Source organism: Pantherophis guttatus, chromosome 8, assembly GCF_059756535.1.
Source record: "Pantherophis guttatus breed Tessera chromosome 8, ASM5975653v1, whole genome shotgun sequence".
In the NCBI taxonomy this organism is placed as follows: Eukaryota; Metazoa; Chordata; class Lepidosauria; order Squamata; family Colubridae; genus Pantherophis; species Pantherophis guttatus.
In genome coordinates, this window is record NC_142070.1 from 28,060,067 (window position 1) to 28,081,851 (window position 21,785).

General features: G+C 37.7%; 1 protein-coding gene across 9 annotated transcripts in view; it reads left to right on the top strand.

The window, feature by feature from the left end:
* The first annotated feature begins 1,331 nt into the window (after nucleotides 1–1,331).
* Nucleotides 1,332–21,785, top strand: part of LRBA (LPS responsive beige-like anchor protein) — a 359,129-nt gene continuing 338,675 nt past the window's right edge. For 8 of the 9 annotated variants that reach the window (XM_034442710.3, XM_060686876.2, XM_034442712.3 and 5 more), the window contains exons 1-2: nucleotides 1,332–1,694; nucleotides 2,162–2,549. In XM_034442710.3, the coding sequence (XP_034298601.2) occupies nucleotides 2,307–2,549 (243 nt within the window). In that variant the 5' untranslated portion in view covers nucleotides 1,332–1,694; nucleotides 2,162–2,306. Of the gene's footprint in view, nucleotides 1,860–2,161; nucleotides 2,550–21,785 lie in introns of all 9 variants that reach the window. The other variant, XM_060686874.2, reaches the window with a different exon arrangement.

The following is a 21,785-nucleotide window of genomic DNA, read 5'->3' on the forward strand; positions in this document are numbered from 1 at the left end:
GGTTTTTGATTGTGCAGAACATGCAATTTAGCAATGGGCTATTGTTCCCCTTTTTAGTAATGTTTATTGATTTATCCCCAAACAAAGATTTTATTTATTTGCAATTGCTTCAGCGATTTTGGGAGGTTAAACAGGTTGAATCTAGATTCAGATGCTCAAAGAAAATTATTTCAATTATATGCAAGCCCTATGTTTTTTTCCTTCCATTCAACCATGTCTGATTCTTGGTGATTTTTGGAGGCTTCAAAAAGAGACTGGACAACCATTTGTTTGCAATGGTATTTCTCCTGCTTGAGCAAGGGATTGGACTAGAAGACCTCTGAGCAGGGGTGAAATCCAGCAGGTTCTGGAGAACTGGTAGCAGAAATTTTGAGCAGTTCAGAGAACCGGCAAATACCACCTCTGGCTGGCCCCAGAGTGGGGTGGGAATGGGGATTTTGCAGTACCCTTTCCCTGGAGTGGGGTGGGAATGGGGATTTTGCAATATCCTTCCCCTGCCATACCCAAGCCACACCCACCAAGCCACGCCCACAGAACTGGTAGTAAAAAAAAAAAAGGATTTCACCACTGCCTCTGAGGTCCCTTCCAATTCTATTATTCTAAGTTCTATGACTGCCTGGACAAGTCCTTTCAATTTTCTTGGCAAGTTTTATTCAGAAATGGTTTGACATTGCCCTGTTTATAGGGCCGAGAGAAAACAACTGGCCCATGTCCATCCATCTGGCTTTGTCCCCAAAACAGGATTAGAATTCATAATCTTAAGATTTCAGATTTTTTTGATGCCTTAACCACCCTATTTAGTATGACACAAATGCGGGGGGGGATCCACTTTAAAAATTATTTGTAAACTGCAGACAAGCCAAAAGAAGTTTCATGTTCTTATAATTATCCCAGGAGCAGAGAACGACATTTTTTTCCCTCTGTAGTAATGTCCTGATTTTTTCTTCCAAGAGAAAATACATTTCCTGCTGAATTCAATGTGATTAAAACCCAAATCCTTATTGACAAGACTGCACTTCCAAATGAACCGTAACATCTAATATCCCACCCGACTCTTAGCAATCATCAGTTTCCTTCCCCAAACAACGGAGAAACGGGATTCGCTTCAGCGTCTCAGCCAATACTAAAAAACGGATTTTACATCTTCCTTCTTAACGGCGGTTTTCAACTGGAAGCTGCCTCCATTCCCGTAGGGGGAAACAGAGGCCAGCCTCTTCTTCTTTCTACTTTGTACGCTGCGTCTCTCACCTGGACACACCTAACTCACCTGAGGCTGCGCGGAAGCCTCTTTTTCCGAGCCCGCTGCCTCCCGCTCGTAGCCCGCCCCGCCTGTTTCCTGACCGCGCAGGCGCATTGTGACTCGCCCGGCAACTCTCCTCGGGCTCGGCTTAGCGCTATCATGGCGGCAGCAACCGGAGCGAGCAGGAAGCGATGGACGAGCTAACCGTGGCGACTGCAGAGTGAAGCAGCTGCACGGAGGGGGGGAAAAAAAAACCCCCCAAAAAACTTTCAGGCGTCTTCCCCCTCCCATAAAGCGGAACCTCCCGCTTGGTTTCCATCCAATTCAGGTCGGCATAGCGCCAGTCTGGTGGCGGAGAAACGAAAGAAGACATCTATCTCCATGCCCGGGCATTAGAAGGCGCGTCTCCCTGCCCTTTGGCCCCGATCGTCCCGGGAGCGGAGAGCTCGGCTGGGTGAGTGCGAACTTCCCAGCTGGCCCGACTTCGTCCTTGCACCTGTGACTGCGCGCGCGAGGGGCAAGAAGCAGGGAGAGCGCTTGCTCCTACCGGAGCTGCTGAAAGACAAGGACAGCAGCAGCCAGGAGGAGAGAGAGAGGCTGGAGAATAGCCCCGGGGAAGGTGCTGCCTCTTCAGATCTATAATATCTTTTTTTTTTTTTTTAAATAAGAACAATCTTTTAGGAAACCATTTTTTCCCACCCTCTCCCTCTCGGGTGCCAGCAAGTTGAACATTTGCAGCGAGGAGGAGCTTACCTGTGCGGTGTGGTTGCTCCTGGTTTTATTGAGGGAGAGAGGGAGGCGTGTGCTTCAAGAAGGGAGCAGAGTTTTATAGCCAGGTAGATGGCAGGCTTGTAGATATTGTTTAACAAAATGCCCTGTATGCTTAACTGTTGTCTTTCTGGAATGACCTTCTTTCCACAGACCATTGCCCAGGCCCTGCCACTGAGTGAAGAAAAGGAGGAGTCGCGACTCGAGTTTGCTGCGCTGCCTTTCAAGGTGCTTTAAGAACTGGACCTGAAGATCCAGGCTAGAGTGGCTGTTCTGTGTTTCTGGAAGTGAACTAACTATGGCTAGTGAAGAAAGGCAGAGCTCTTCCTCGCCGTCAACAGGGGATGATAAAGGAGGAGGCCGCGGTGAAGGTGGTGGTGGTACTACTGGGCAAGGAAAAGATGGAAGCTCAGCTGAAAAGCAGTCTTTGAATCCAGGCATCCCTATCCGGGGTATCAGGATGAAATTTGCTGTTCTGACAGGATTGGTGGAAGTTGGGGAAGTATCCAACAGGGATATTGTAGAAACTGTGTTCAATCTGGTGAGTCACTTATCTTTCTTTTTTTTCCTCTCCAAATGAAGAAAAGCATATGATGATGAAATAATGTACATTCTCCCCGTGTTCATATTACTGTGGTTAAACACAAATGTTCACACTTGGCCATTTGTACCAGGGTGGTGAATCTAGCAAGCTGCTGCATTTTCCTGGAAGAAAAGCCAACTAACTCATTTAAGGTTGTGTTGCTTTTTTTCCCTCATAGTTTTTATTTTTGCTTGAATTTTCTGGGACTTTGTTTCAAATTCTTGCTGTCAAACAACTTTTCTGCCACTTGTAACTTTATACATGTATAATGAAAGCACAAGGTAGATGTTAAAATTTACACCCTAAAATATGCTATTTTATCTGTTTGTAATATTGGTCTAATATATCCTATTGTAAGTTTGTAATTGATGGCTCTGCAGATGTATAGATATATCTATAGGAGGAGTGTCAAACTGGTGGGCCACGGGCTGAATGTATCAGGCGCAGGCCACACCCACCCCAGCTCCGCGAAGGGAAAAATGTCACAATATGTCATGTGACAGCAACGTGACACCACAAGTTTGACACCCATGATCTATAGGATATATAATTATTTATACTGCAGACCCTCAACTTTTTGTATTCTCAAATTTTCCTAAGTGAAAGTTCTCTTACAAAAGGGTTTAGGCTGATTAATATTAAACACAAATATTAGGCTTTGAGGAAATATGACATTAGATTTGGGTATTACAGTCTGGTGGCAGAGAACAGTAATTATATGATAATCTGGGCAATTCATATATATATTGCATGAACTTTAGAATGTGAGAATAATTACTTCCTCTGGCTCAGTCAGAATTAATGATTGGCCTGACTTTTAAGACCATGTCTCGCATCTGAAATGGTCTTAAAAGCTGAAATAAAACTGGGTACACAATATGCACCATTTCACATTCCACATGAGATCTTTGCTTAAAAGTTATAGCCTACATTTTCACAAAGTTCTACTTGAATTTGATATAACTTGTTTTAGATAAAATCTGAAATGGTTACTTAAATTTAGGCTCTGCAATGTAAATAAGAGAAAGAACATTCCTAATTTAATAAAACATGTAGTAAAAGTATAAAAAGAGAAAATTTTGAGTTGTTTTATTCCTGATATATTTATAATAATTCTTTACTTTGAAGTGTGAGTTAGTTAATCCCTAAGTATTTGCTAGAAGTAAGCTGCAGAAATAGAAGATTTGTCAAGATTAATTGTGGCCTAGCTTTATTATGCCATAAACATAAAGTGATTATTCTAGTCTATATATACTGCATTGTCTCCATTGTCTTTAACTAGTGGATTTTTGACTTAAAAATCCAAAATATTATCACTTTTTTCTATAGCAGTAGCAGAAGACCTCACACATTAATTCCTGGGTTCAGAAAGTATTTGACAGTCATATTTTTTATGTTTATGAATATATAAAAGTTTGTTGAACTCTCTAGAGCATTGCAGCATTTTGTACACAGTATTGCAAGTGTATAGTGTATCAGCAATTTGTATCAGCAATTTAGTATATTTTATTTCAGTCTATATGAAAACAATTATAAGTCATATTAGCAATATGAGTTTTGTTAAAAATGATTTAAATTGAATTATATTATATGCAGAAACTAAATATAAAATTTCCCCCTCCCTTTCCCATTAGAGTATTCCAAGGTGTACCTTACAGTGAACTGGATTTTTGTCAATGTCTGCCTGGGATATTGCTATATGTGAATAGACTATATAAATTGGATGCAGCTAGAAATATTTGGGACTTAGAGTGGGAAATGTTGTCCAGTATGATTGTCTTTTCTTTTGTGAAATGATAGGCATTTTTTGGGGTCAAACACAGTGTTTTGGGAGGTGGATAATACGCAGGACTTGAAGCAAAGAAACAGTTTCATTGCACATATTCTACCCAATCCCATCTCCATCTGGCATCTTCCATCTAGAATACTTTGACATTAGTCTGGATATAAGTTTAGACGTGTTCTCTAGGAATTCAGGTAAAGATGTGTTTTATTACTACTGAGAAATAATGTAATGTGTAATGCTACAGTTGAACTTCAGTTTGAGAAGTACCATATACTCTTTCCACAAGCCAATGCTTTCCTTCCTCATAAGGAAAATACATTCATTTCTATGAGTCACGGCTGTTTATTTTTTAAACAATCATATTTAATAGTGAAAATTTCTGAAGCATTTATTTTAACTATTTAAGATAAATAGTTTGCCAAATGGACAGGGCTCATACACCGTCCCTTTCCTGCCACTGAATATGTTCCCTATCTTGTGCAGTGTGATGTGACTCTTGGTCATGTTCTGATTCAGATACCATGGTTCCTCTATTAGAGCTTTAGAATAAAAACACTCTTATTAGGGCAGAACACTAGAGAAACTTTTGACTTGAGAAGCTAGAAAAAAATGGTTTACTATCTCCCCATAGCATCTTATTAAAAATTGGAATTTTCAGTTGTGGAAAGTCCAGGAAAATTTTGGCAACACGAACACACACTATGAAAAAAAGAGAATCAGGTTTGTATATACTGGGACAATAACCACTGAGGAATTACAGCCATTCTAATATACCAGTCCCTGTATTTGGTGATGGATAAATGGCTGAGAAACATTTTCATGGTGGGGGTGGCCTGCTCCCTTGTTACTCTGACAAATCAAGCAGATAAAAGTATGAAGTTCTGAGTGTTACATTTGCACTTGGTAGCTGTTCACTAGAACACTCAACATGAGGTCCAAAGAGGTGCTAGGAAAGTGAAAGAGGCCATCATTAGGCTAAAAAAGCAAAATCTATGAGAGAGAGCGCAAAAACACTGGGAATAGCCAGAACAATATTTTGAAACTTTCTTAAAAAGAAGGAATTAACTAGCAGGCTCAGCAACACTAAAAGGCCTGGAAAGTCCTGAAAGATAACTAAAGTGGATGACTACAGAATTCTGCCATTGGGTAAGAAAAACTCTTTCACAACATCTAGCTCAAGAACACTCTTGAGGTAGATGTGTCATTGTTAAAGTTTACAGCCAAGAGACGGAGTCATGAATGTAAATACAGAGGCTTTATAACAAGGTGCAAACTCTGGCCACGCTCAGGAACAGGAAGGCCAGATTAGACTTTGTCAGAAAACACCTTAAGAAGCCTTCCCACTTCTGGAATAGATTCTTTTGACTGATGATACCAAGATTAACTTGTACTATAAAGATGAAAAAAATATGGAGAAGGAAAGGAGCAGCTCGTGATCCGAGCACACTATATCATCTGTCAAACATGGCAGAGACAGTGTTATGCATGGGCATGTATGGCTGCCAGTGGAACTGGGTCACTGGCGTTTATTGATGACCTGGCTGCTGATAAAAGTAGCAGGATGAATTCTGAAGGGTATAGGACTATACTCTCTGCTCAGATTCAACCAAATGCTGCAAAACTGATAGGATGCCCCTTCATATTGCAGATGGATAATGACCTAAAACATACAACAAAAGCAACCAAGAGTTCCTCAAGGCACAGAAATGGGATATTCTTCACTGGCCAAGTCAGTCATCTGATCTCAGCCCAATAGAGCATGTTGTTACTTATTGAAGACAAGACTGAAAGCAGAAAGACCTACAAACAAGCAACAGCTGAAGGCAGCTGCAGTAAAAAGCAGGCAAAGCATCTCAAAGAAGGAAATTCAGCATTGAGGCTAGTCCACGAGATCTAGACTTCAGGCAGTCATTGAGTGCAAAGGATTTTCATCCAAGTATTAAAAACAATACTTATATTTATAATTCTGTTTGTCCATCATTTATGAGCCATCAAAAATGTGATTGGGTGTATTAAAATAGTTGTAATTCCTTCAATGGTTAATGCTGTACTTTTTTCAAACCCCTTAAATTAAAGTTGAGAGTCTTCACTCACATCTTGAGTGTTTCATTTCAGATTCAGTGTGATGGTAGCTCAGATGTCAAAAAATGTATCATTGTCCCAATACACACAAACCAGACTGTGTGTATGTATGTTTGTATCTACTAGTAGCCAAGGCGAAGCTAAAGCTACCATGTTTCCCCCAAAATAAGACATCCCCTGATAATAAGCCCAATCGGGCTTTTGAGCGCATGGCAATAAGGCCAAGTGCTTATTTCAGGGTTCAAAAAAATATAACACAGGGTCTTATTTTCAGGGAAACACGGTAATAGTTTAGTCAAATATTTGGACCCTTCAGAGATAATTTTGCTTGGCTAGTAAATTATGTAACACCACAAACTAATACAATAAGAGTTAAGAGACAGGAATGTTAAGAGGAGCCCAAGCAGACATCAGATTCACTAAAAAAAAATATCCACAAAAAACAGTTTTCCAACAAGGAAGTTTAAATTTCCTGTTGTAGAGCTGACTGAACTTAATGAGAAGTTTAAATATCTCTTACAGAACTGTGCTGACCTCCACTGTTACACTGTTATTTTAGTATATGATTTAGTGCTTGGTACTTTCCCAAAGAGAGTCTCTGGCTCTTTTCTACCGAATTCAGTGGCCACCTGCACTGAATCCTACCTATCATTCATAGGTGACTAATGACTGGTTGCCTCTTGAATTGCAAGCTGGGAGACCTGTAAAGTTTTACTCTTCAACCTCAGAGAACTCCATAACAGGTTGTGCATGGAAGATACCAATTTTCTATATAATTTTCTTGTAACCTATCAAATTAATTTGAAATGCCTAACCAGTTCTGTTGTTTTATGAGGCTTTAGAAAAATGCTTCCCAAAATTTTTCCTTCATTACCCAAAAACACTTATCAGAAAGTCTTACTGAATTTCAAGGGTCAGTTGTAAGTCTCTTCCTTCAGCATTATCATAACTTCAAATGGTTGCTGAATGAATGGTCATAATTCGAGGACTACTTGTACTAAAAAAACAATATCGAAGAATAAACTTTATGACATTTCATTTCAATAATTACTATTGGTAATTTCATTGGTTTTCACTTTAATAGGGGTATTTTGGGAGATTTTTAATATATTTTAGTACATATGAAAATCTTAAGTAAATTTAAATGTCTCTGTTGTGATTAGTAATGGGATTATTGTTAAGGTGTCCTTAACAATAAAGAAAAACCACTTTTATGCAATTTTGGGTAATTTACCCAGAGTCAGGAAGAATTGTTTTAGAGCAAAATAAAATAAATTTAATATGAGCCATTTGTGACAAAACACTACTGTCTTATAATCTTTTTGGAATATTGCATTTTCTTTCATGCATTTCTTTTAAACAGCTTTTAGTATGATTGGAGAGCTCTACCAACAGCTTCTTCAGGATTGAATATTTGTATTTTTATATTTAAAATTTACTTTTTAAAATAAAGTTTGCTTTTGTTTATCTGTGAGATTGGTTTGTTTCCCAATAAAGATTTGGTTTTCCTGACCATATACCTCTATATTAGATGACCAGGAGGTTTGTATTTTTGAAATTAATTTCCTTTTTTGAAATTTTATACTTTAATCCTCAGAAAGCAGCATATAGAGATCCTTTATCTCACATGCATAAGAGTCAGAGGATTGGAAACAGGTAGAACAGTTCTTGAAAGATAGATAGTAGCATTAGAAATAACCTGTGTGCTATCCCAAACAGAATTTTGATTTTTTTTCTGTCTACACCAGGGGTGTCAAACTGGAGGCCCATGGGCCATATGCATCATGTGCAGCAGGCCACACTCACCCCAGTTCCGCGAATGGGAAAAACGTTACAAAATATCATGTGATGGCAATGTGATGCCGCAAATTTGACACCCGTGCTCTACACCATCCTGCTTACATACAAAGCTGTTTTCTTATAGTCTGAATAGGCTGTTTATTCTTCCATTACTTTTTTTTCGGTCATAGTACTAAATAATATTGTAACAGAAAATATATTTAGTTTTTAAAGTCATCTGTAAAGCTGCTACAAGTGAATAGAACAAGTTACATAGTGTTTTATTATGGATATGCAGTTTCAAATAATTATTATTGTCATTTGTTTCAAAATTGCTTACCCATAATTCAAGTCAAATGGAGAAACAAAAGTACAGATATATTATGTGCATTCAGTTTGGTTTAACTCTGCAATCATACAAACTTTCTCCATGATAATCCGTCTCTAAACTGATCCTTCAGGTTTTCTAATGTACCCATTGCCACTGTAACTGATTCCATCTACTTTGCTACTTTTCCTGGCATTCTCGTTGTTTCCAGAGAACTGGGTCTTTGCATACTTTGTCAGAATAGGATTACGTGAACCTGATCATTTGTGCCTCAAATGAGAACTTTAGGTTGAATTGTTCAGTGATCCATATGTTTCCTTGGCTGTATGTGGTTTTTCTCAGAAATCTTCTTCAACATCAAAGCTGAAAAGAGTCAATACTCTTCTGATCTCACTTTTAATATTATAAAGCAATACGAAGTATCAGAATCACGGTCTTGATAACAAGTAAAATAAAGACATATATTTTATCTTGAATACCTTTAACAAGGGGCATTTCTCCTACCCCAAAGAAGAGTCTTGCCACTGTCAGGAGGAGTTCTGCAGATCTCATTTCAGAGAGCTAATTGTCTATTGGTGAATGTAGTAAACAAAAACGTGGAACAATCTTAAATACAGGTAGTCTTCGATTTATGATCACAATTGGGAGTGGAACTCCCATCACTAAGCAGTGCGGTTGTTAAATGAGTCATGACCAATTTTATTATATTTTTTGTCGCAGTCATTAAGTGTCTCGTAATTAAGCAGATAAGATAATTAAGCAGATAAAGCTTTCTCCATTGACTTGCTTGTCAGAAGGCCCTGGGAAGATTGTAAATGTTGATCACATGACTCATACCTACAACTTTTGAAAATACAGGTTTCCAAGCAAATTTTGATGACGTGACTGCAAGAACTGGTTGTAAGTCACTTTTTTCAATGCCATTATAAATTGAACAGTCATTAAATAAATCAACTATCTGTATTAGAGTAATTCTTGGGACATTATTTGATTAATATACAGCTTATATTAAATGCATCACAGTGTTTCCAACTTTTTTCTACTTCTAGCTTTCTCTGGTTTAAGCAGATGGGAGGCATTATTCTCATTTAATATTTCTAAAATTTATTCTTCTTCTGAACTCTTCATGAGTTTAAAAAACATAGGGACAATTGCTATAATATATGCAATATATAATACAATATAGCAATAGCATTTAGACTTTTATACCGCTCCATAGTACTTTACAGCCCTCTCTAAGCGGTTTACAGAGTCCGCATATTGCTCCCAACAATCTGGGTCCTCATTTTACTGACCTCGGAAAGAAGGATTGAATTGCTGATATAATTTTGACGATGGTATTAGATAAGTATAAACCATATTTCTGTACCATCTCTTTTACATTTCTATTCACTTTCAGGTAGTATACAGTATCAGACAAGTATTTTCTTATTAGTCCAATTTCTATCTTTATAGTTTAGTAAGAATGGAACTCTAAACAATTAAGTATTGCTCTTGCCTTTAAGCCCAAAGTAATAATGATTCTAATTTTTGTTTTCATAGTGAAATTTAAATTTTTCTTGAAAAGTTCTAATGTTAGAATTAGCCAAACATTAATTATATCAGTATGTCAAATTATTTTATCTTATGTCAGTAATCATTTGTGTGACTATTGAAGAGAGCTTTAGGCTGTATCTGATGCTTTCCAGATGTGATGAAATTGTACATTCCCAAATTCACAGGTTATAAATTTAACACCAGACCTTGAAGAAGCAGGACAGAAACAGTACTGTTACTTTTGAACTTTGATGTTGGAGAACTCCTGAGAACACCATTAACAATAAAGAAAGCAAACAAAAACAGAGTTCTCACTTGAGATACAAATGATAATTGTTATTTATTTATTTATTTATTTATTTATTTATTTATTTATTTACTTACTTATTAGTAAGTAAGACTTACTAAGAAGTAGACTTACTTATTAGTAGAAAGACTCAGGGCGGTGAACAGCCAGGATTAAAATACATACAATATGAAAATTAAAATAATTTAAAAAATAATTAAATCAATTTGACTTCCCCAATTTAAAACCCCTTACCCATAAAATTAACCAATTAAAAATTTTAAGCCAAATGTAGATGAGATGCATGCTGCATCTCATCTACTTAACTTCATTATCTCCTTTATCATTTTTTTCTGGTGTTAAGCATGGTATGACTTCCTGTATTCCAACAAAATCGTTGAAATGTTTTAAGGATTTTTTTTTTCATCTGCAGTTTTCAATACAAGCACAGTATAGTGGAAAGTTGTGGCTTATCCTCACTCATTTTTTTCAAGGTGTCATTCCTCAGCTTTTCTTTATAAATGAAGCAGCTGTATTTAAGACTGGATTTTATTTATTTATGATTTGGCAAAATACTACAGTGATTACTTTTCTTGCTCCGAATTTCAGGACCAGTAGTAAACTTTAAAGAAATTTACCTTGATATAGATTTCTTATTGGCTGATACATAGAGAAATTAACAGGCAAAACTAAAGGGAGGTGTTTTTTGTTTACAATTGTTCCTTGGCAACTGGTATTTAAGGCATGTTGTCTCTGATTCGGAAAGCTGTATACAACCATTAAGACTAAGGTGCTGCTAGTACTAGTTCTGGATTCAGTCCTCCTTCTATAAAGCCATTGTCAGCAATTGCACTGAGGGAAAGAATCTTCTCAACAAAATAGGGCAAAGATTCAAGAAACGTGCCATTTAGAATTTTAGATTGTTTCCCCATTGCTAGTCAAAAAGCAGTTTTAAAGAGTTTATACAACTTGAGAAGCCATGTTGATAAAGCAGGAGAACTTAATTGAGAAAAGGGCATTAAATAATGAAATGCAGTTTAAAAAGTCATACGAACAGATCAAGGAACCTGGTAATGTAAAAGCTAAGAAAAATAAAAAGCTGATATTAAGCATCTCAAAAAAGCTAGGACTAAAAATGATGTGATAAATGTTCAATCCAATCTAGCTGCAAAAGGACACAGAATCCAACAAAGATTTCCATTTTGTGGGATTTATCAACCACATAAATCTACTTATATATTATTTTTAAGTTTCACTTTCATTTTTAAATTATAGTATGTCACTTTCATTTTCATATTGGTTCTAGCTAGGAATAGGGAGACTGTTTTATGAACGTATCTCAACTTGTCACTTGACTTTTGGAACACTTCTTTGTGAAAGTTTGGTTTGGGATCATTTAATCTGAATGTTGATGTATTTTTCAATTTTTTCTCTTTTATCTCTTTCATCCCACTTGGGATTCTTAAAGGTTCATTCAACACATGAAGATAATAGAATGTAGTTTAAGCTTATATAGATAAAATGTCATATGTTATTTTTAATCTAGACGCGTCTATCAAAAAATGGAATAATAGAATTTGTTTGCTTTCCATATTTCAAACCGGAATGGAACAATCGCCACTACCAACTTCCCATGGCCAACTCATTGCTGCCAACTCACCATGGTCAACTTGCTGAAGCCAGCTTGCCACAGCCAACTTGCTGCGCAACAATTCAACAATTTTATTTAATTATTTAAAATAATTAAAAATTCACATTCATTCATTCACATTTCCTTTTGTCCCTCCTTTTGCATTCTTTCTTGAATGATTCTATTTCACCATTTATTTGATATTATGTAACTTTTGTCCCACTTTGAGTTGTCCCATAGCAAGGGACATGGTGGCTCAATGGCTAAGATGCTGAGCTTGTTGATCGAAAGATCGGCAGTTTAGCGGTTCGAATCCCTAGTGCCATGTAACAGGGTGAGCTCCCATTACTTGTCCCAGCTTCTGCCAACCTAGCAGTTCGAAAGCTTGTAAAAAATGCAAGTAGAAAAATAGGGACTACCTTTGGTGGGAAGGTAACAGCGTTCCGTGCGCCTTTGGGGTTTAGTCATGCCGGCCACATGACCACGGAGATGTCTTCAGACAGCGCTGGCTCTTCAGACAGCGCTGGCTTTGAAACGGAGATGAGCACCGCTCCCTAGAGTTGGGAACAACTAGCATATATGTGCAAGGGGAACCTTTACCTTTACCTTATGGCAAGTTGGCTGTGGCGAATTGGCTGTGACGAGATGGTTGTGGTGAGTTGTCTTAGACCAGGGCTGGGCAACTGTGGCCCTTTTACAACCTGTGGGCTTCAACTCCCAGAATTCCTGAGACAGCCAGACTGGCTCAGGAATTCTGGAAGTTGAAGTCCATAGGTCATAAAGAGGCCATGTTAGAGACTCTTTGATGAGAGTTTGGAAGAAGCACCGACTCAAATGGGATTACAAAATACCGTTATGGCTGGATCTTGGTCATACTATGTGGAATACAAATATAATGTCACTCGGGGGGTTTTTATATAAAGAGATTCTTTTTACAGATGCGGGCAGATGGCAGTTGAAGACATTACAGACACTGTTGGATGAAGGAATTAATTTAACTTGGTTACAATATAATCAACTACAATTGAGATGGAAAGAGGACCAAAAAACTGGTATTATGTTGCATGAGGAAGAATTGGTCAGACATATAAAAGAGAAAGGTCCAATGCATATTAAAAGGCTTTATAATGTTTTGTTAGAAAGGGATTCAGAAACTGAATTGGTTAAAGATTGTATGATTAAGTGGGCACAAAATTTTGAAGAACCAGTGATGTTAGAAACATGGGAAAAGATATGGGTTCAGAATGTTAAATTTACACAATTGCAGAATTTGAGGGAAAATTTTTATAAGATGTTTTACAGATGGCATTTAGATCCCAAGAAATTATCCTGTATGTATCCTAATGTTCAGCCAAAATGTTGGAGATGTGATTGTTTAGATGCTACATATTATCATGTTTGGTGGAATTGTAAGAAAGTTAAGGCTTTTTGGATTAAAATATGGTGGGTTATGCAGAATGTTTTGAAGAGAAAAATTCCATTTTCCCCACAATTGTTCTTATTGGGTATAGTAAAGGGTTTTACACTGGATGAAATTAAGTTGATATTGTACATGATCACAGCAGCGAGGTTATTGATAGGTAAATATTGGAAAAATGAGTCTTTACCCACTATTGAAGAATGGACTTTGAAGATGGCCAGTTTTGCGGAGATGGCGAAGATTTCAGCATTTTTAAAAGATCGCTCACAAGAGACTTATGAATGGGAATGGAAAAAGTGGATAGATTATGTGCAGAACAAATATCAAGTTAGGAAATACCAAATAGCTTTTCATTGAAAGTATTATATAAAAATAGAAATGTATGAATACTGTGAGGGGGGGGGGAATTTTTTTTTTCTAAGGGGGTTTGAGGGGTTCAAGTTTTGTAAAAAGGGGACTTTGATGGGATTATACTTCATGGAAGTCAGGGGGGGAGGGTTAGGGGGGGTTTGAGGGGGGTTAGGGTGGGGAGCGGGGGGTGGGATGGGGTGGGAAAAATGGGGTGAAAATGTAATTGTAAAACTTTTGCAATAAAAAAAAAAAAAAAGAGGCCATGTTTGCCCATCCCTGTCTCAGACCCATTTGAAACACAGATATAGCTCTCAGAACCTTAACTATGATCCAAAGGAACTTGGATGGTAAAAGTGATGTGGCTGTCATATTATCTTTCTAAATATGTTTTGTTAAAGTCTGCCATGAAACCAAATATTTTGCTTGGAGAAATTTTGTCCTTTTAGAAGTTGTCTCATGCTTTTGATTTTTGATATGTTGCAAAAACTACAGGCAGTAGCAGGCAGGCCAGCAGTAGAACAACCTACCTATAAGTGTCAAGTCCCAGATACTTAATAATTTTAGCAGACTGAGATTAGCTATTTTGTAGGCATTTCATGGCATGACAGTTTACTCTTTGTGGATGTCCTGCAGCTACAGTATTTGATTTTTGAGTACATTATGATCCTGACATTACATTGTTTCCCTGATGAAAGCATATTCTAATTAAAGTATGATCCCAACATTAACAAAATTAGCCTCAAAAGTATATTCTCTGTGTTGAATGAAGTATGCTTTCTTGTTGAATGGTCAGGACTTGTGAATTAACATGATTATAAATTAATATCACTATTCACTTCAATTAGTATATTTAGTTTGAATTTGCACCTGATTGTTTTGCAGTTTTCATTAAGCGGATATAATAATATAGGATTTCATTCTTGCTGGAAGACTATTTGAGTGCAGTCATACTCAGAACTCCACTTTCAGAACAAAGTAAGGAGACTTTGTGATTGTGAAGCATTTTACTGATGTCAAATGAGGTTCTTTGACAAAGTTGGAATATGCTTGACATTATAATTGGGAGAGTTTATTAATTGCTTTTTTCAATTCTTTTTGGCATTTCCTGATTTGTAACAATGAATAATCAAGCTCCTCAAAATTGATTAGGCTATCTAGTAATCCTACATCTGGTATCAATTAACCATTTCAGAATACTTTTTTCATGTTCTTTGCGATTTTCCAACCTGTTTCTTGTTCCTCTGTTACAATCGGATGCGGTAGAACACGACATCTTGTCAATAAATGGTACAGTTTGTTATAATTAAGTAGCTTGTAGTTATCGAAGACCTACTCAAGCAGTATAATTGTTTACAACTCTTTCTGCTAAAGTGCTGCTATAGAAATCAGATGTTAGTGCAAAGAATGACTTAAAAAATAACAGTTTTTCACTTTGCATAGAGTAAAATAATGGACCAATGCTTAAATGATTAAGATCTATTTAATTTCAAATTAGTTTATTGTATGCTAGTGTTCACATTGTACATGACTATGTGAAACATAAATAGTTAAGGATAGATAGTAATGTTCTTTATTTAAAACAAGGCAGCCAGTATACATCCCACAAGCAGATTGCATCTCCATTTCCTAAACATCATTAAAGAAATGTCAGTGTTGTATTTATTTATGCATTCCTTACATTTCTGCTGCTCTATTTTGTTTTTATCATGAAAGCTGTTCAGAACATGTTTACAAATTACAGATTTAAATTGCTTGATTTTCATTTTACCCAAATGATAAATAAATTCAGGAGATCATAGCTAAATCAGTAAGTATTTTGATTGTGCCAATCATGGCTTAATGAAAAACCCAACTCCTGGACAAATGGGTAGCTTATGATTGTATCCATTAAATTGAGAAATCCTTCATGGCAACAGACAAGTATTTGTCATTACAACCAAACCCATCAGAGACCATAAATGCAGGGAATCTTTGAGAAATCAACTGTTGATTATGTTACATTTCAGATCACAGTTAATTGCAGTGAAAGCTATCAGGTCTTTAAGTTAATAGAAGAAAAATTTGTAGCACAGGGCTGTTTTTGAGAACGAGGTGCCTGTCTAGGTGACATTAATTGGAATTAATGGTTAACTTTAATATCAGCTGATTAATATTTCTTACTGGTTCACATCTGTATAAAAATGAAAAAAAAAACCCACTGGGGAAAAAGCTCAACTTACTACTAAGCAGAATATATTTAATAAACCAAAACAAAAGAAATATTATGAATAGCAAAATTTGATTTATGTTTATGTATAGGTTTATAATTCAATTCTATACATGTTCAAACAAAAGTGCTACTATTTTTAATAAAGCTTAATAACAAAATGTACTTAAAATATATTTCTCTATATAAAGTTAATAGTACTAATTGAAAAGCAAGCATGTATAGGATTGTTATCTAGAAGCATAAACTATGATACATAATAAGTTTGAATTATTATATTTTAAAAGAGGTATATGTATTTTTATAAGGAAAGAAAAATTTTCATATGTATTTTCTAAAATCATGAAATTGTGGTTGACATTTTATGCAGTACTGATTTTTGTTAATTTTTATTGTATGCTAGTGTTCACATTGTACATGACTGTGTACATTTTGAACAATTTTCCTTATCTGAATATAAGAATCTTGCCAATGTTCTTTGTAGTACATTATTTCTAGTGTCCATTAGGTGGCACTCATGCCTTTATCTTTAATGAAGCAAACAAAAGTTCTGTGGATTTTAATATAAAACTTGACAAGAATAGCATTAAACAGCATATATAAATGAAGCAAAATAGGAACAACTTTAATCAATCTGCTTGATTCTGGTATTGTATTTCATTAGTGGTAAAAGATTCTCAAAGTGGGAACACAGAGAATGTAAACGTGCAACTGTCATTAATGATTAAGTATGAAAAATGAGAAGGGAGAAGTATGTTTCATGGGAGAGATAGAGAAAAGAGGACTCAGTGACTGGTAAACTGGAGGTTCTTCAAAACAGGTACAGATTTGGCTGAAGCTGCTATTGAGGAACCGCTTATCTATTGTCACTCAGGAGTGGTAGTCATTACAAATAGTTGATAGTCACTGAATGGCCCAAGGGTAATTTAGAATTTTCATTTCCTCTTAGTACAACTCTGTACCTTTTTTTCAGGATGCGAGAGAAACTGTGCCATAATGGCCACTGGTACATTCTCAGTTCCTTCAGGATAGTGAAACACTGTCTTGACAGTTTGTTGGATGGACATTTTTGGTATTTAATGCCACTGACTTCATTTGTAATTGTGCCTTGTATCAAAACAGATGTCAAGAATTTCGTTCTTATTTTCCCATTTCTGTTATTTCTCCTAGCCTTAGTCATGCAAGGCAATTGATTTAATGCAACTCGTTACCACTTGCTAAGGAACTTGGTTCGCAGTTCCTCTAATCTAGACCCTAACAGAGACTTACTTTTGCTTATATATGCTCTGTTTAGAGACAGGGTGGCTCAGTGGCTAAGACACTGAGCTTGTCGATCGAAAGGTGGGCAGTTCAATGGTTCGAAACCCTAGTGCCGCATAATGGGGTGAGCTCCCATTACTTCTCCCAGCTTCTGCCAACCTAGCAGTTTGAAAGCACATAAAAAATTCAAGTAGAAAAATAGGGTGGGAAGGTAACAGCATTCCGTGCACCTTTGCCATTTAGTCATGCCAGCCACAGGACCACGGAGACATCTTCAGACAGCGCTGGCTCTTTGGCTTTGAAATGGAGATGAACACCGCCCCTAGAGTCGGGAACGACTAGCACATATGTGCGAGGGAAACTTTTACCTTTACCTTTACCTTTATGTTCTGTTTAGAGGGTGTTGAGTTTTTCTCTAAGGTGCCCCAGTTCAAACATTGTCATAATCTCCCATCTGCTTGATAAATGGGTCATCTTTACATTCAACAGGAGTTCAGGCTCTAAAGTTAGGGCATGCTTCTGGCAGATCTAACTTCTGCAGTATGTTAAGTATAATGGGCAAAACCCATAATGGGTTAGGTCTGTATCTTCAGCCCATCATGCACAGTCAGATTGAAAGGAGTTAGTAGGGTGTGGAGCTATTCCTAGGCTTTGTTGAAGGGGAGTGCTATCAGGCTTTTACAAATGGCAGGAGATTCTAAGAGCAGGAAACATGGACAATATAAACATAGTTTTACTAGTCTTTCAGGTAGTCCTTGCTTAACGACTATTCATTCAGGGATTGTTCAGAGTTATGGTGGTGGTGAATGAATGATAGTTACGACTGATCCTTGAAATTACAGCTATTGTAGCACTTCTGTAGTCACGTGATGAAAATTCAGGCATTTCAGCTCCATATTTATGCCCCACAACTTGCAATTCAACTGCCTCTGTCTACCTATTTTTCTTCTTATCCCTGCTCTTTTGGCCACCTTGCATTCTGGCACCCATACAACTCCCTATCAACCGTTGTTGTCTTCCTCCTGCTGTTGACGAGGCACACACTTCCAAAGCAGCTGCTGGCCTTCGCAGGGCTACATGAAGCCTCTCTACAACTTTGCAAGACCTGGCACAGCGTCATGAAGGCCTCTCCAGACTATGGGGAGGTCTTGCGGAGGAGCGAAGAACTTGCTTGGCCAGATGTGCCTCATCAACAACAAGAGGAAGCACACAAGGGTGGTAAGAGGGAAACAGAGGGGGCCTTCACATTATATATTTTTCCTAGCCAGTCTTCAGTGATGCAAATACAGTTTATCTTTGAATCTATCAAGGTCTTATTCGTCTTGATCTTAGCATTCATACCTAGCACAAGGATGTGGCTTCTCACAAGGTCCCACAAAAGAAAATGGAGGCCAAAAGCAGGGATCTAAAACAGATTGAATTCCCCTGTTTATAACCAGTACTTTCATCATAACTCTTTCAGCCAAACCACAATGGAAATACGTTGTTCAGCATCCACATCACCTCAGTTTAATAATCTGAGAAATGGAGTTAGGGAAAACTTGCTGTCAAAATCTGGATTACTTTAAAAAACCATTAAAAAAACATTTCCCTCATTAACTCCATGTAGATAATGGCTGAATACCACTATTGATTTTCTATCTTATATTTTCTGATAATAAATTGAAAAAATTAATGGTATCTAATTTATTTACCACAGCCACTTATTTTAGTCAAGTATTTAACAAATTAGCTATTTTTAAAATTAGCATTACTTGCATTCTTAAAGTATAGATTTTAATACAGATTTCTGTATAAGTTTGATAAAATGCACTTGATAATGTTTAGTAATATTTTGAAGATAAATTTAAGTAATTTTATAATTTAGGTAAGCAATGCCAATTATTTAGTTTTATTTTTTTTTAAAAAAAAATAGAGTGTCTTTAGGCTTGAAAATTTGCACAAATGTTTTGTTATATTCTTTTTTGTGCTTCATTATGCTCAAATGTTAAAACGTTTTCTCAATAATCTTTTAAAATGACACTTGTTTTAAGAAATAATTATTGTATATCGTTATACTTGGATAGTAAAGAAAATAACATGAACAATATAGTATCTTTTGCTCTGACTTTCATATTACATACCCGTAAGATTTAAATTCTGAGTAACATAAGTTGAACTGATTTTTAAGTAGATAGGATACAGTGATGGATTTCTGATTTTGAAAATCTGTCACAACCATAAATCAGCAGCTTGCTAAGATTGCAGTAGCAAGCTATTAAAGAACATGGTAGTATTTACTATAGGTAGATGCAAATTTTAAAAGAGTTTCTTTATCATAGTTTAAGTGATTTATTGGCTTTCAATGCTCATGTATGAATCTATGATGTAATGGATTTTGAAAATCTATTTTCTATAAGAAGATGCTTTCCATAGACTGTAGGTTACATATTTTACCTTTATATATTAATGTCTGTATTCTAATAAAGTTACATTTTGATTATTTGTATGATTAGATTTTACCTATAGCAGTGATGGCTAACTTTTTTGCCATCGCGTGCCAGGAGAGGGAGGGTGGGGGAGGGTTGCATGCGCATGTGCCCACGCGCATGTGTGCGCAACCCCCTCCCCCCCGCTCCTGGCACATGATGGCCTGGTAGGCCCGTTTTTCTTTCTTACCTGGTTCCAGATCCTCTCTGTGTATCTGGGAAAACAGCCTTTCCCACTCCCTTGGAGGCCCTACAGAGGCTGAAAGGGCCCATTTCCCAATTCCCGGTGGGACAGGAAGTGACATTTTTTGCTGTCCCCAGCCTCCAGAACCTCTCTAGGAGTCTCTAGGAGCCTCTCTAGGAGTCTGTAGGAGCCTCTCTAGGAGTCTCTGAGGCTGGGGACAGGAAAAAACGTCACTTCCTGTCCCACCGGGAGTGGGGAAATGGGCCTTTTGAGCCTCCGTAGGGCCTGCAAGGGAGTGGGAAAGGCTGTTTTTTGCCGTTCCCAGATACACACAGAGGATCTGGAGCCAGGTAAGAAAGAAAAACGGGCCTTCCCCACCCCCCCAGCCCCTCCAGAGGCAGGAAACAGCCTGTTTCCCTACTTCTGGTGGGCCCAGAAGGCCCGAAAATCAGCTGGCCAGTGTGCGCATGCGCCCCAGAGTTGAGCTGGCGTGCCCACTAATATGGCTCCGCGTGCCACCTGTGGCACGCGTGCCATAGGTTCGCCATCACGGACCTATAGGGTTAGTTTACCTATATAGTTCAGAGTGACAATCTGATTGTAAAGATCATGTTTTTTAAAATGTGAACTTGTTACAATAAAAATCAGAATAATATAAAAATAAATCCTTATAATTTCAGTTGAATGCTTCCATGTAAAATTGAGCACCTTTGTTATTCTACAGGAAAATTAGAAATAGTCTATAAAATTATTCTTAAATCTGTAAGCTCTGAATATCATAATGTTTAATGAATGGACAACTATGAATTAAACAGTTATTTTTATCACTTTGGAAATTCCTTGAAAAATTGAGATCAGTTTGATCTAGTGGTTAAGACACCAGGCTAGAAACTGGGAGACAGTAAGTTCTAGTCCGACCATAGACATGAGCGCCAGCTGGGTCCGTTAGGACCAGTCACTCTCTCTTAGCCCCTGCTCACCTCACAGAGAGAAATAGGAGGAGGAAGGAGGATTAGGTACATGTGGTGCCTTGAGTTATTTATAAAATCAAAAGAAGTGGGATATAAATTTATTTATTATTATTATTTATTTATTATTGCGATTTATATGCCACCTTTCTCCCTGGGGACTCAAGGCGGCTTACAAAATGACAAATTCCAATATAAATCACAATGAAATAAAATTAAAATCAGCGACCCTATTAAAAACAGTTTAAAATTATGACAGTGTACCCCCAAACGGATCAGTTGAGTTGACGAAAGAGCCACGTCTTCAGCTCGTGACGGAAGGAAAGAAGGTCGGGGGCTGTCCTGAGCCGGTGGGCAATCCATTCCAGAGGGTTGGGTCTCCCACAGAGAATGCTCTCCTCCTGGGGGCCGTCAGCCAACATTGTTTGGCCAACGGCACCCTGAGAAGGCCGACTCTGTGAGAACGCACAGGTCGGTGGGAGAGCGGCTGGAGATGGTCCTGCAAGTACCCCGGGCCTAAGCCATGAAGGGCTTTATAGGTGAGCACCAGCACCTTGAAATGTATCCAGAGCGCCACCCGCAGCCAGTGCAGCTCACGCAGGAGAGATGTTACACAGGAGTATCTAGACGCCCCCATAACTACCCATGCGGCTGCGTTCTGGACTAGCTGGAGCCTCCGGACGCATCCCAAGGGCAGCCCCATGTAGAGGATGTTATAGTAGTCCAACCTAGAGGTAACGAGGGCATGAGTGACCATGGCGAGGGCATCCCAGTCTAGAAAAGGGCGCAACTGGAGCACAAGACAGACCTGTGTGAAGGCCCCCCTGGTTACGGCCATCAGATGGTCCTCTAAGGACAGCCGAGAATCCAGGAGGACACCCAAGTTGCGGACCCTATCGGAGGGAGCAAG